This window comes from Lissotriton vulgaris, chromosome 4_1, assembly GCF_964263255.1.
Source record: "Lissotriton vulgaris chromosome 4_1, aLisVul1.2, whole genome shotgun sequence".
Lineage (NCBI taxonomy): Eukaryota > Metazoa > Chordata > Amphibia > Caudata > Salamandridae > Lissotriton > Lissotriton vulgaris.
Genome location: NC_141691.1, coordinates 914101238 through 914116623, shown reverse-complemented (window position 1 = coordinate 914116623; position 15386 = coordinate 914101238). Strand labels below are relative to the sequence as shown.

General features: G+C 46.9%; 1 protein-coding gene across 1 annotated transcript in view; it reads right to left on the bottom strand.

The window, feature by feature from the left end:
- Window positions 1-15386, bottom strand: part of PARD6G (par-6 family cell polarity regulator gamma) — a 265823-nt gene that overhangs the window by 161640 nt on the left and 88797 nt on the right. Inside the window, exon 2 of the mRNA XM_086965187.1 lies at window positions 6553-6775. Within this exon, the coding sequence (XP_086821313.1) occupies window positions 6553-6775 (223 nt within the window). The remainder of the gene's footprint in view (window positions 1-6552; window positions 6776-15386) is intronic.

Below are 15386 nucleotides of genomic sequence, written 5' to 3'. Positions count from 1 at the left end.
AGGGCGTCGGGAGATACAAATTCCCCACCCCTGAGTCAGCACAGGCACCAGAACCGACAAAAGAGGTTCCAGAATGGCCAAGGGTAGATGCAGGGTTTTTGCAAGAATGTTGGATTTGGGCATCGCAAACAATAAGTGCATTTCAAGCACCTCTGCTGCTTTACACTTGAGGGCTGTGACTAACCAAACTTCCTTAGATGGAATTTTGAAGGATAGTGAATATCACTCTGGAGCACCCATGGACCCCAGCCCCCACCTGGTCTTCAACCTCTGGGGCAGGACGAGGTGCTTCCGCCAACCGACCAGAGACCTCCGCCTCCTTCCCAGAAGGCTGGAAACAGCCAACCCCAACCCAACAAAACCGAAGAACTACTGGCCATCACTATGCATCTCTTTCCAGCGAAGGTTCTCGAGAAGACACTCAACCGGCAACTCATCTAACACCTGAAACCCAACAGCCTCCTGGGCCCCTCTTAATCCAGAATCCGAGCCACCCACAGCCCTGATCGCAGCCACCTACATAAGGGCCTTCCTGGACCGCAGCAAAACGGCAGTCTTCATAATCCTGGACCTGTCAGCCGCCTTCGACACAGTCTCCCAACACATCCTGTTAAACAGACTCCACAACATCAGAATCCAGATAGATGCCCCCAAATGGATCTCATTATACCTCACCAAAAGAATCCTGAAAATCTGCCTCCCACCGTTCACCTCGGAACCCAAGAAGAGAATCTGAGGCGTTGCCAAGGATTGCCCCTCGGCCCCAACATGTACATGACCCCCACCAGCCATCACCATCAAATCCCACAGACGCAACATCTCCTACACAGACACCAAACTCATCCTCTTGCTGTCAGAAGACCTCTCTACTATCAGAGCCAACTTCCACAGATGTATTATGAATGTCGCCGACTGGATGAAGGACATGTCGCCGACTGGATGAAGGACAACTGTCTCAAACACAACCCAGGCAAGACGGATGGTGGCCTGCTGAACTCAGCCCATCCCCACCGACAATGACTGCAACCTCTGCATCATCCTGGACAGCAAACTATCTATGAAGAAAAAGATACATGCAGTCTCATCCGCCTGCTTCCAAACCATAAGCATGCTACGCAAGATCTTCAGGTGGCTCCTAGTCAACATCAGAAGCACCGTCATGCAGGCCCTCGTCTCCAGCAGGATACATTATGGGAATGCACTCTATGTAGAAATCACTGCACGCTTCCTGAAGAGACACCAGTCAATAGAAAACTCAGAGGCAAGACTCATCGTTGACCATAATTAAGCTGAAATGACTGCAGCCATTGAATGGTATATTTTTGGAAGACTTAATTAAAATAAGGGTTGAATTGGTGAGGTGAGAACATTTGCAGAGACTTGTAGGTGTGGGCAGGGCTGAAGTTCCAGACCTTTGGAATCTCATGAGAGGGCTCAGAGGGTCTTGTTTACTCCTTCCTGCATGTCTTGATTTCCAGTCTGGCTATCTGGTTGCTGTACACAAGCCACCACAGGTTTTAATCAGGTACGGAGGGATGTGGCATCTTATAACGGATGCAGTTGGACACAAATAAGATTAGGAAGTGCAGTGGGTGCCACTGTTGTGCAAATAGGGTACGTTTGAGCCAGTTGCATGTGCAAAGACCTTGAATGAGGGGGGGCTTCTGCATGGAGTACACTCTTTAGGGCAACCTGGTAGACCTGAGCAATATCGTTCAGCGAAGTGCTGTCCAAATCGGAGGCAAGAATCGGGTCAGAGCCTGGACAGCATTTCTAAAATTAGCTTTTTGAAGCAAGGATTTTACTTTGTAGAGAAAGGCCTCCTCTTAGCAGGTAGTTTAACTGGTGCAAAGGGAGGATCCGGAGGCCGAAGTTGGTGCCAATGTAGAAGCCCACGGGACGACCTTGCCATCACTTGCAATGAGCACACATTCCTTCTTTCAGGTCTTGCAAACTAAACTTTACAATTCCAAGACTAGTTGTCCATGTAGCCATGCAGTTGCTCATTTTGTTCCTTACATTGCACTTGTAGCCTTCAAAAAATGATGCTGACTGGAAGGCAAGCAAGTCAACATTAGAGGAGGCCGATACTTAATGTTGTTTCTGAAACCTTAATGTTCATCTATTTCTATTTCAGAAGATGCACATTATCCTGGAAAGTGGAGGGATGCATTACAGTCCTTCTGGAGAATGCCCTTTCTGTGTTCCAAAAGTAGCAGGGGGGGGGATATACAATTCGAAATATATCCATATGTACGCAATACAAAGATCTATATATAAATATTTTTGTACGCACATTATCTAATCCCCCCCCCCCCCCTCCATCTCCATTGTGTCGTTACTAGTTTTATTGTTGTATATTGCACCAGATATTCTGGTTTCATATTGTCTGCCGTTCATGGTCTTGATGTCAATGGTAGAGGTGCTCTTACCAGCAATGGAGATTTCAACAACATCAACAAAGGAACAACCTCGGAATGAACGCTTCACTCCACGATACTGTGGGACAAAATGAGCATGTGAAAATCTGATGTGGTAATGCTATCTGAATGGTTGGAATAAATAAAGGCTTCAGCGCATTTAAGACCGAAAGACAGTGGCGCCCGATGCAATACACGCCCATGTTACTTTTCTACGCTCAGAATAGCCAGGTTAACTTCATTAATCGGACTGCTGGCTGCCATCTAACAAATGTAAAGTCAGTTTCGTTTGTGCTAAATTAAATATATTTAAAAAGAAACATTCTATCAATATAAAAACGTTTAGGCTGCTCCTGGAGTAGCTTATAAGCTATGCACATCTACGGAATAGCAATTCTACGAAAGTAAAGATGAGAGACCGGTTTACGATAACCTGCCTGTAATCTCACTTTTAGTAAACGGGAGAAAGCATGCTATGTCTGTCAGCCGTTTTCTGCTGGCCACTCGTGATTATTTGCCTGTATTGAATGGTCTCAAGTGCCCTATGAGCAATTTATGACGTCAGAAGTCGCTCAGATTAAGACAAAGAACATTTATAGGAATAATGTAGAATACCATGTGTTATAAGGTGAATAGAATAAAGAAGCAGCGATCAGCGCCATATAACAGTAAATTATGAAACGCCATGTTTCACTTCACAGGAAGTCCTTGGATGAAGGAACCACTTCTTCCTGAAGGTTTGTCTAAATTTAGCACATGGTACAAACAGTGCAATCTACAGTCTGTCTACGCTAATAATATGTAGCAAACAATGTCTACAGTCTTTATATGCTTGACAGCCTTAATCCCACCTTGATGCCACAGAGAAAGCAAGCAGTTGCAACGTCAGTAGATAGATCCATGGCAGGCTGATGCAACAGTTACTTTTTTACTGGAAGCATGTGTCATAATAATAAAACCAAAAGTAAAAACATACCACCACCTAATTGTGGTGGACACATGGTTGCATTAGAAAAATGTAAATAAAATGTATATGCCCAAATTCTTTTCTTTAAATTGATATTAGTGCTGCAAACACGCTTTCTAGCAGGCACATACCGAAGAACTTGTGTTTAAATGCACATTATAGAAAATTACGATTTTTGTGTGCAAAAACCGGTTAGGATGCCTTTATTTACTGTAACTTAGAGACAAAAAGATGATCTATGCGGCTAAAGAATGATAAATCAAAAGCATTGGCAAAGTAAATTATTGGCACACCAGCGTAGCATATCGTCCATTTCATTTGTATGTATGTATGTATGGCTGGACAGCATAGCTGCTGCCAGAACGTTTGTGATCAACCAAATTAAGATCTTTCACAAACACTACAGAGCTATGCCTACATGATGGTGGACAGGAGTACATGTGATGATTGGGCAGAAGTCGTTTGATTCTACAGGAAAAAAAGTGCTTCCCCTCCAGGCAGCTGTGATTATTGATTTGTTTATCCAGCTACCCGAGCCAGCAGCAGTACGACTGCCTACAGAAGGCTCACTAGCAGGCATAAAATATAAATGGTTTTGGTGGAGGAGGGAGGGGAGTGGCATACACGTCTCTTAAATGGCATTAAAGTATCTGAGATTAGATCATTTTCGGTATTTGTTCTTCGCAAGCAAGAGCAAAGGTGCCCTTTTCCATCATTAACTCTAGTTTTTAGGGCTAGGTCAGGGTAGTTTTTAGGGCTGGGGCCCGGATTTAGGGCTCACGGGGGGCGGGGGGTTAGAGAATAGGGGCAGTTCTTAGGCCTGGGGGTGGGTTAGGGCTGGGTCGGAGTCATTTTTAGGGGTGGGGCCAGGATTTAGGGCTTGTGTGTGTGTGTGTGTGGGGGGGGTGTCGGGCAGTTTTTAAGCTGGTTTTAGGGCTCAGTGCAGGTTTAGGACTGGTTGCCGCATTTTATAACAGGGGTGGGGGGGTTCAGGGCTGGGGGACAGGTTTTAGGTCTCAGGGCGGGGATGTTCTCTTTACCACGCACAGGCCTTTAAAAATCATGCCTTTAAAATGAAATTTGTTGTAAAGGCATGTGTGGTAAAGACATGGGTCATAGTAAAGCCTGAGTTGTTAAGGCATGCAATATCGCATGCATGGTTCCGTCATACAACCCTCTTAACCCCTGCACTTCCTCAGACCGGATCAAAAACATCCATCCAAAAGCACATCTACGTAGTACTTGTCAATAATTCAACCTTCAATCCAGTGGATCCAACTGTGCCACACATTTACACCCAACACATAAAAATTGAATGGTTCTGGCCCAAACAGGGCTGCTTTCAGTCACCTGGGGACGCTGTCTCAACTTACTTTAGATGTCAGTTCAAAGAAGATAATTAGCTAAAGTTTATGTTTCACGTAATCCTGTACTGTTTTATGTAATGCGGTGCAGCTCTGCAAACACTGTTAATGAAGCAATATTGAAAACCAGATGTAACTACTAGTACCCTACTCTGCCCGTTGGTTTTAGGCCTACTGACAGATAACAGGATAGCATCATCTGGCAACTATCGCTAGTGATGCCTTGATGCCCGGTTTTGGCAGTTAATACAGCAGCATCCATAAATCCCACCTTGAGTGCCGCTCCTGGTCATTCAACAAGTGGAGACTGACTGGGGCAGATTTTCCTTCCACACGCGTAGCGGCTGCATGTGTTTTTGTTTCTTCATATCCAGATTGTCTGATTCTCTAGACAGTAAGAATACAGCTCAACTAATAGTTGGGACACCTCTACCGACATCTTGTTTTGGCTGCTGATCCATAATTTAATTCTCCCACTATTTTAGATATGTGGACCAATGTTTTGGCATGGATCTAAAGTATAGTTGGATGTTATGGTCACGCCGCTGGTCGAAGTGGGAGCATCATCGCACTTGGTATTAATGACGCACAATCCGGTAAGGGTTCTCAATAATGTCAATTCCTTCTATCAAATAGATACCCTTAACAATCCTTTCCCCCCCCTCTTAGAGCCCCTCGTAACCTACATGGATTGACGTGTCTCCATTTACGCAGGCCATCTGACATTCCTTCACGATCGGCCTGGCCATTCATTAAATTGCTACCGCTGTAAGATCCTTCCCCTCACACGGGTAAGTTGTCTCTTCCACCTATACGGTTTTCCTCTCATATCAGTATATTTGTCCATACCCAAGTTTCCTTTTCCTCTTTCTCCCTCCTTGCCCGCCATCGTATGAAGTGCCCGGCTGGGTTCCCTGCAAGTAACCTTCTTACACTTTCACCTCCTTGTGGTGCACAGATGTCACTCTGACAGAGGTTGTTTCTTCGCAGGTACAGTCATTTTCCTTGACCAGTCCACATAGCCTTATAGTGGTTTTGGCCTCCACACGGATTCAATCACTTTTTCTAATGTCTTGCTAGATGTCCCTATATTATTATTAGGTCCTGAAGAGATCCCCTTACTGTAAATGGGGGTCGAAACGTTGTCGACATAATTGAAAGCGAACCAATCATCCAGCCTCTATGATTAAATAAGGAAGCGGTGTTCATTGTTCTTGATGGTCGACTTTTCTATTATTGGAAAACAATTGTCTATTTCACAACCTGTCACTATTTTATTAGGTTCCATTTTTACTCTGGACACTTTTGCACTGCTTTTTCGCATTTACATTTGAAGGTCAGTTATACCATTCAAAGTTTGGTAATTGCAACAGTTATTTATTTATATATAGTGTAATTATCCTTGGGACATCCATCTAACCACTTATTTCATTGCCACTGTGCTTACTTTTATTTATTATTAATTATATTAATCCACAGGAACCATTGTTTCTGTTAATATAATATATACCCTGGTTCCCTGTGAGTAGGGTTTCCCTTGTACCCCTTTCACAAATTTGCACCCAACACCTAAAAATTACATGGTTCTGGCCCAACAGGGAGGTTTTCAGTCACCTGTGGGGCGCGGTCTTAACTTACTTTAGATAATCGTTCGAAGAAGATAATTAGCTCAAGTTTATGTTTCATGTAATGCTGTACTGTTTCGTGTAATGCAGCTCTGCAAACACTGTTAATGAAGCAATATTGAAAACCAGATACAACTACTAGTATCCTACTCTGCCCCTCTAGCCTGAAACCTTACCTTGTTTTTGTATAAATACTCGAAGGAGAGGTATGGCGCTTGTAACAGCCTTGACAAAATTATCATCGTTGTTGATGGGAAGAAGGTCTCCATGGACATCAGCATACCCCAGCATTACTTCTGTGTTAGAGATCTGATGGACATGAAGAATAAGCTTGTAGAAGTCCTCATACCTTCCCGGTTGGTAACGGTTCAAGGGGAATCTTCGGAATTCAGCCCCAAACTGAAAAAAAGACAACATAGAAAAGGTTGAGGAGCACAGAGACATTAAAGATATCACAAAGAACTTTCTAAAAGTATGAGTTTCTGTGATCATCTCAGACTCATGAGACTTCACCCTAAAGACTTCTAATAATGTTTGAAAATGAAGAGGTCACGTCAGACATACATCGACAAGCTACTAATCCTGCTGACCCATCGGTCCGGTCACATCTATTTCTGGGAAGCTTCTTGAAGGACCAGTTCTGTGAGGAGTAAAGACTGGTTAGAGCACTGCAAGTGACAGGCTGATGTACAGGGGGATATTGGCTCCTAGCCAATTGATACGGAGTTCGTAAAGCAGTATGTATATATATATATATATATATATATATATATATATATATATATATATATATATATATATATATATATATAAAGTGAAAAGGCTTTATTCCGATACGCAAATATCTTAAAAGCAATACATTACAAACATGCAATTTCAAGCATTAAGAAAAAGGACTTACAGTTATAATTACATAAACTAGTCAGATAAAAAAAATACAATAAATAATTAAAAATAGTATTAAATTGAAATGGAAAGCCTTTTTGTTCTAATTATCCAAGCCCATTTTAGGAATTTGGAGACAGCACAAACTGTGGAAGGGGAAGTGTCAGATAGTAAAATGCGGAGGGCCACCAAATGTTGTCTGGTGCCAAGGAGCCTGCATAGAGGTGCCAGCCATCGCTTCCTTGGGGCACGGTACTCGGGGGATTCGAACAGAAAGTGTGCCACTGACTCGACCCTTGTGGGACACGCCGCACAAAAAGCAGAGGGCTGGGCCGTTGTTGATCTCCACCTGGACACCAGGTCGGCCAGGGGTAAAGTGCCCACTCGGAATTTAAAATAGAGGGCCCTATCCATGGAGATGGAGATTAAGTCCAGGTAGGGCTCAAATGCTACAACGTCTTTAGTTTGTAAAAATGCAGTGGTTGAGTTGCAGTGGCGGGAGTAGCAAATGAGTTTGTTGGTTACCCAGTCCCAGTATATCTTCTTCAGGGTGACTTTTGGTGGGGCGGAACGGGTAACCCAACAATTTTCCAAACCCAACTCCACCAGGAGGCTCTTGATGTCTCAACCATTTTATGCGATGCCATCCGTCCATTGCAAGTACTTCGGACAGACCAGCTGCATAGGAGGCTAGTTCCGGTACCCTCCATAAACGGCCCCAGAGGAGCAGTGGCCGCAATCGTGCCTGGTCCATGATTGAATTGCAGCCCGTGTCGAGGAGCACTGGGATAGTAGGTGTGCTGGTTGGGAGTAGCAAGAGGTCTTTCAAAAATTTGTTTTCTGCTTTCCCCAGTGCTTCTAAATTATTAGAGCCCCACAACTCCGCCCCATACAAAGCCGCTGGAACCCCTCTGGCTTTGTAAATGTCTATTGCTGGGGAGATGCAATGTTTGGGGGAAGAACGGTGTTCCCTGAGTATAGCGCCCGCCACCCTTTTGTGATTTAGTAACATCTTATTGATGTGTGGGGTCCAGCTCATAGTGTTGCTAAGGCGAATCCCCAAGTAATCAAACTCGAGGACCCTTTCGAGTGCTACAGAATTTAGGACCGGTGGAGGACCAGGGTTTTTTGGGGGATTCAGATAGGAATTGGGTCTTGTCCACATTAATTATGAGGCCCCTGAGGGAGCAGAACTCCTGGAAGCGAGTGACGAGCTTTTGGAGACCCTGCGGTGTTTTGGCGATGAGCAAGGTGTCATCGGCAAAGAGCAAAGTTGGTATCCGTGTGCCCGCCAGGGACGGGGCGTCTGCTGGCTCCTTAAGCAGATGTTCAACCTCACCATTGACATATAATGAGAATAGTGTGGGGGCCAGCACACAGCCCTGGCGGACACCCCTTTGCACTGGGATTCTGTTGGTTTTCTCTCCATCCTTACCCCACTGCACCTGTGCATAGTTATCTGAGTGGAGTTTGACAAGAAGCGACAGGATGTAGGCGGGTAATCCCAGCCCCTGCAGGACCCTCCAAAGCTCCTCCCTTGGTACTAGGTCAATGGCAGTCTTCAGGTCTATAAAGGCCAAGTAAAGACTGCCCTTGCCCAGCACCACCACCTTCCAGTACAGGAGGGTCAGCCTAAAAGCTTGTTCTATCGTGCCCGTGCCTGTACGAAAGCCCGCCTGGAAGTCTGACAATATCTTGTGTTCCTCAGCCCATTGTAGGATCCTCCCCAGGATAGCCTTCCCTGCCACCTTTTGAGAAGAGTCAATCAGGCTGATTGGCCTGTAGTTGGCGGGGCTGTCCCGACATCCCTTCTTGTAAATCGGGACAACCTCCGCCCCCTTCCAGGAATCAGGTACTGATGCACCCCTCATAATTGCATTTAGTAAAGTGGCAACCAATTTGCCCCATACCTTGGGATTGGCACGGAGCAAATCACCGGGTAGCCCATCGGGCCCCGCAGCTTTTAGTGGGACTACGGACTTGATTACTGCTTCTACCTCGCTCTCAGTGAAGTCATCCGTATTGCTGACCATTAGGTCATTCACCTGGGAAAAGGAATCGCTAAGAGCCCCTAAAGGTTGAGAATAAAGAGCCTCAAAATGAGAATACCGGAGCTGGGCGGGGATGTTACAAGTTATAAGCAACCCATCTGGCCTATTCTTGTTCTTGATCATATTCCAGAAGCTCCTTGCGTCCTTGCCCCTGCTTGCGATCAGAAGATCATCCCAAAACTTTTCCTCCCATTCGTTTTTAGCCGCCTTTATGGTCAGGGAATATTCTTTCCTGGCTAATCTAACAGCGGTTGGGGACTTAGCTTTAACTGCCTCTATCAGGGCCCTTTTCTTGTGCCTGCATTTTGTTGTATACCAGCCCTGTTTGTTCCCGGAGTCTTTCCTGTTGGACCTGGTCCGGGCACCACTGGGTAAAACAAAGAGTTTGCCCAGTGCGCCAGTTAGGGCACAAAAAAACCTGCGTGGCCTCCTCCGGTGCACTACGCAATAGACTCAGCTTGCTCCGGGCCTCGACCAACAGGGCCCCTATAGTAGAGAGTTTCTCGGTGGACAGGGCGATTTTGGACCATTTTAACCGTCTCTCACAGTTGGATACCGTGAATGTCTGAGTATTTGGTGCCGGCAGTGAACGTTTGAGCCTGTCCATGTCCCCAAGCCACCCTGCGGTTAGATCAAGTGACAGCAGATTGTGGTCACTGTCAATACTTTCTATGATCCTCATGTCGCGCAGGGTACTCCACAGGCATACATCGAGAAGAATATAATCTATTCTCGATGTATGATTGGGCCTATTGTATGTGTGTGCGCCCTGCGCATCCGATTTTGACCTCCCGTTTACCGCCCTTAGGTCAAATTCCAAATTTAGTGCATTGATCTGGAGTGCACTTGGGTCCATTTCTTTATGGGGGTCAGGGCCAGGGCCGGGATCCCTCTTTTCGCATCCTCCTTCTCCACGCCCAGCACGTCGTCAAGACCAAGGGGCTCGAACGTACAATTAAAGTCACCTGTCACCATGGTGTTCGAGTGCCTAGGCCGTTTTCTTAGAAGGTCCTCCAGAAGTGCTATGGTGGCCGATTGTACTCCCCCCCCCTGGTGCTTCTGGCATAGACGTTGTAAATGTCTAGCTGGATACGACCCCGGGAATCCTTAAGCATGATGTCGAGTATATCAGGGGAGTTTGTAGAGTGTTCCTCCACCCTGCAGTCCAGAGAAACTGCAACCCAGATGAGGAGACCCCCTGAGGGGCGCCCCCTCCCTGTCAGGGGCTTGACTGCAGGGATAAAATGTGATGAATATCCCACCTTGTGACGGGGCTCCCTGGCTCATGTCTCTTGGAATATACAGATGGAGTAGCCCTCCACGAGGGCACTCCATTCTGGCAACTCCATCTTCCTATCAATTCCCGCGATGTTCCAGCTGAAAATCCTAAGAACTGGATCCGTCACAGCTGGAGGGCGCCGGGAATAGGGTCATTCTCACCCGCCACAGGTTCCTGTATCACTAGAGTACTAAGCCCATCTTGCTCAGCTTGGCCCTGGCTGCTCTCATGCGTGGATGTGGGGGTTTTACTGCACTTAAAGGGACTGTCAGAGACAGCCACCAGACTGCTCAGATCGAGGTCTCCCGCAGCAGTGTCATCTGCCACCAACTTCTCAGAATTTGGTTCGGTTCAATATCCCAAAGGATTCCGCCCGGTTGATTGCCAGGCTGCCTGAGGATAGAACAGAGGTTTGGTAGGGAAGTCAAAGTAGTTTATGTTGGTATTCCACCCAAAAGCTAAATCTCGACCATTCTTAAGTCGGGTTGTTCTTGGGTAGAAGAATGTTAGATCCACTATGCTGATTCCCTGGCCGTCAAGATTAGGATTGGAGTCGCAGATGGATTGTGCTACTCTACTGTCTCTAAAGTTTACCACCACACATTTGCCTTCCACTTTCTTGTGCCCATAGCCCACCCAGTTCACCCTTCTTGCTCCTATGATATGGCCATCTAGGCCCCTTGCTAAGGGTTTGTTGGAATTGAGCCAGTACACAGTTTTGTTAATTAGTGCCTGGGGGGTTTCGTTGGTGTCGGTCTTTAGTGTGGGTACCTTAATCAGGACGGCAACATAGGGGTGGCAATCTGGCGGCAAATTAACTGGGGGAGGTTTTGGCGCAGATTTGGACCGAGTGGCCTTATGATTAGACTTAGGGGTTGGAATTTGCGGTCGCATTGGGACATTGCTAGTATGTGAGGTAGTCACAGACTGGACGTTTGGGATGTTTTTGCTTGTTCCCTTAGTTGATACTTGATTTTTAATCCCCGGGGGCTCTGCCCCACCCAATGGTTTTGAGTGCTTGGAAGTACTTGGAGCAGCTTTCGCTGCTTGACCAGTGCTACCCGCAGAGGAAGAAGCCCTCCCTGGCTCCACTAGTGCAATAGTGGGCGGGTCCGAAGATATTACATTGGGCGTGGATGTCAAGTCGAGAGGGGCAAGCTGGGGCACCTGGTTGGAATCGTTAGAGGGGGTCCCTCCCTTCACCTCCTCCCCTGTCTTAAAGTGTAGTTTAATCAATGTTTTCAGCGAAAAAAAAGCTGTTGAGGGTCGATTGTTCGAGCCTGTCAAGCCTTTTTCCCATCCCTGCCACTTTATCAACAATCGGGGCCAAAAGAGATTTCAGCAGCCCCTCCATCTGGACAAGAGTAACCGGGGCACAGGGAGGCACAGGCTGGGGGGCTATGAAGGGAGTAGCACTAGCATTATCAGCATTGGAGTTGGCCCCCTTAAAACGAAAGGGGCATTGGAATGGTGCTTGGAGGTTGAGCGCTTTGGACCCCTTTTCCGCAGAGTCCTGTAACGCTTCATGAAGTTAGTTTTGGACGGGCTGGCAGTCCTTTTCCTTTTAGTTTCCCCTGAGGTCAGAGTCTTAGGGTCCGGTATTGGATTGTCTGGGGGCCCAAGGTCTGTTGTTGATGCTAAAAGAGCAGCTGCACTTGTTTGTGTTGGGAGCATAACCTCGGAATCTGCAACCTCGGGGTGGGGAATAGACAGAGCAGCCAAGTTTTGCAGCCTGTCTATACTAGCCCTTAGTGAAACAAGTCGAGGTTCCTCATGTATGCAAGGTGGGGTTGACAGTTGGGCCGGGGAGCTCATGGAGGATTCGGCTCGAGCTATGGAGCCCAGGGATGATCTCTTCGACGGATTTAAGTCCATCAAAAGCCGCCGCTCCGTCATGACTATCTCCTTCTCAATGACGGCAGCAACCCGGGTTATGAATTTGTCCATAGTGCCTATTGCACCAATTGAGCACCCTCCACTTACTCCCCTTAAGTTCTTTCCTGAACGGGTAGTCACGGATCCAGGAGGCAGGGGTAGGGCGTATACTCACGCTACGGGTAGAGCAATCACAGGTCCAATCCGGATAGCAGATCACAGGGGGGTGGCCCAGCCCAGCCTTTGACAGCCCCTGACTGCCACAGACTGCCCGCCCTTTGCCCGGGCTTCGCTCAGCATCCTGTGATGCGGATCTCACGCTGCACTTCACGCCTCCTGGCGCCGTCCTTCCCGGTCGTGCGTGCGTGGCGCTAGGGCTTCTGGGGGATGGAGTCCCCTCGCCCGCTCTCCGCTCAGCTGCCGTGCTCGGGAAACGCTGTGGAGCGCGGCGGTGACAGGCCACCATGAAGCGGTGGACTGCTGGCAGGAGGGTCCGCTGGTCAACACTGCTGTGGCCCCTCAAGGTAGGTTTCGCACTGACTCCCCCGCTCTGCCGGTCTCACGCTGCACTTATGCGCCTCCTGGCGCCGTCCTTCCCGGTCGTGCATGGAGCTGGGGCTTCTGGGGGATGGAGTCCCCTCGCCCGCTTTCCGCTCAGCTGCCGTGCTCGGGAAACGCGGCGGTGACAGGCAACCATGAAGCGGTGGACTGCTGGCAGGAGGGTCCGCTGGTCAACACTGCTGTGATGTAATATGTGACGTCATCAGCAGTGCATCGCACGCTTAAGTTATAGTGAGTCCAACTAACTATAACGTGGGAATTTCAATGGTTTTATGTCAGTAAAATTTCCAGGTAACTATAACTGGTGTGAAACCTATGGTTTTTTTCAGTGAATTTCATAGGTTTTTAATATGCTAATTCCTAACTATAACTGGTGTGAAACCTATGGTTTTTACAGTGAATTTAATAGATTTTTTAAATGCTAATTCCTAACTATAAGTCTCACTTTATAAGTACATTGGGCTACATTTGGGCTCTAACATATATATATATATAGCCCAATGTGGCCCAATATATATATTTTTTAAGTTAATTTTCTTAAAAACCACTTGAGCATATATCTTGAGACATAGCAAAGGCACATCGGGCTACCAGTCCCTTCAATTTTGCAAATTTTTTTTTTGTACATTTTTTTTTTGCATCGGAGCGCTCCCGGTGCGCGCCCCGGGGAACGCAACGGAAAGCGTACTATTATGAAGCGCCCCGGGGCGCGCCCCGGGGAGCGTCCCGTAAGCGCCATTTTCTCAAACGAAAACATGATCGTGACGTATCGTGAAGCCGCGTCCGCATGATACGCACGGCGTAAGCGCACCCAGAAGCACTCGAGCGAATACGATCGCGCAATGTAATCTTCCGACGCGCTTACGTTACACTACCCGGGGCGCGCCCCGGGGCGAGTAGCGTAAGCGCGTCGGGTCATTTGAATTGAAAATAACACTTTTCATTGGTTCAGGATATTTTTTTTTTCCAAATGATGAAAGCCCCCACCTTTTTTCCTTATTCTACCTTTTTGCTTTGAGAGAGTAAGACCTGTACTTATATCTGTCGAAAATGGCTACATTCGCTGCAGCTGCTGGATCTTCTGGACCACCACCACCACCACCACCACAAGGACCTCCACAACTTCACAGTGGTGGTGATCAAGAACAGGAAGAGGATGAGGACGAAGAGGAGAGTACATTCGTCCGAGAGGACAACATAACCTACAAGCCAAAAGAGCACATCATATGGCAATTTTTTTCTATCCCGAGTGACAAAAAAAAGTAAATGCACCTAAAGCAACCTGCTTAATCTGTCATCAGGAGCTGTCAAGGGGGAATCCCAACAAGAAATACTCCTTAGGCAACCACACAATGATTAGGCCTATGCTTAGAAAGCATCCCAATAACTATTCTAGGGCAGAGGTCAGGGAACTGGCCAAAAACCCTGTCCAATCTTCTGCCAGCACCTCCCAAACTACTGTTTCCACCCCATCAGGACCGGAAGTTAGGGAGACATGCTCCATCATACAAACCAACTTTTCAAATTTTAAAATGGTTTGTAAATTTTGTGGTCAAACAATTTGCTATGGTGAGCAATGCATCACACTTATTAATCGTGCTTGGGATAACCACAAGTGCCAAAGGAAATATTAATTTGTTGCACTTTTTTTTTCTCCTGTTGAGCCCTTTTGAAATGCCCATTTTTTGTTTCTCCCCTTAAAAAATACAAAAAAACAAAAAATGTTCAGAAAAACAAAAAAAAAAAAATGTTTAAACCCCCCCCAAAAAATATAAAACAAAGAGAATAAAAAAAACAGTTCTTTTCAGAACTACCTCCCATTTATATAAAATGACTTACATTTTTTACCTCTGCCATTTTCTTTTCTCCTTGGTGCGCTCCCCGGGCGCAAATCGAAAAAAAAAATATATTTTTTTTTTTGCCCCGCGGGGCCCTTTTATAGCCCCCACATGAAACCTAGGGGGATCAGGGGGGTCTACTCTGCCACCTAATGGTCTTTTCCCCTTTGTTTTGGCCACCTCTTGTGTCTCGATCATACCGAGACACAAGATGGCGGCCGAGAGCCAATCAGCTTTCCGTGCGCAAGTCGCGTAGCGCGCCCGGAGCGCGTACCGGGGCGCTGCCATAGATATATATAGTTTTTTTAACCTAAATTACTCAAAATCCACTGGAGCACATATCTTGAGACATAGCAAAGGCACATCGGGCTACCAGTCCCTACAATTTTGCCAAGATTGGTGCAAATCCATTCAGCCGTTCGGGCTAAAAGTGTGGTCGACCGCCCTATGGAAATTAACATGGGGAAAACGCGTTTTGGGACCCCCCCTTTTATCTCGGCCCCCGCTTGACGCATCCCCTC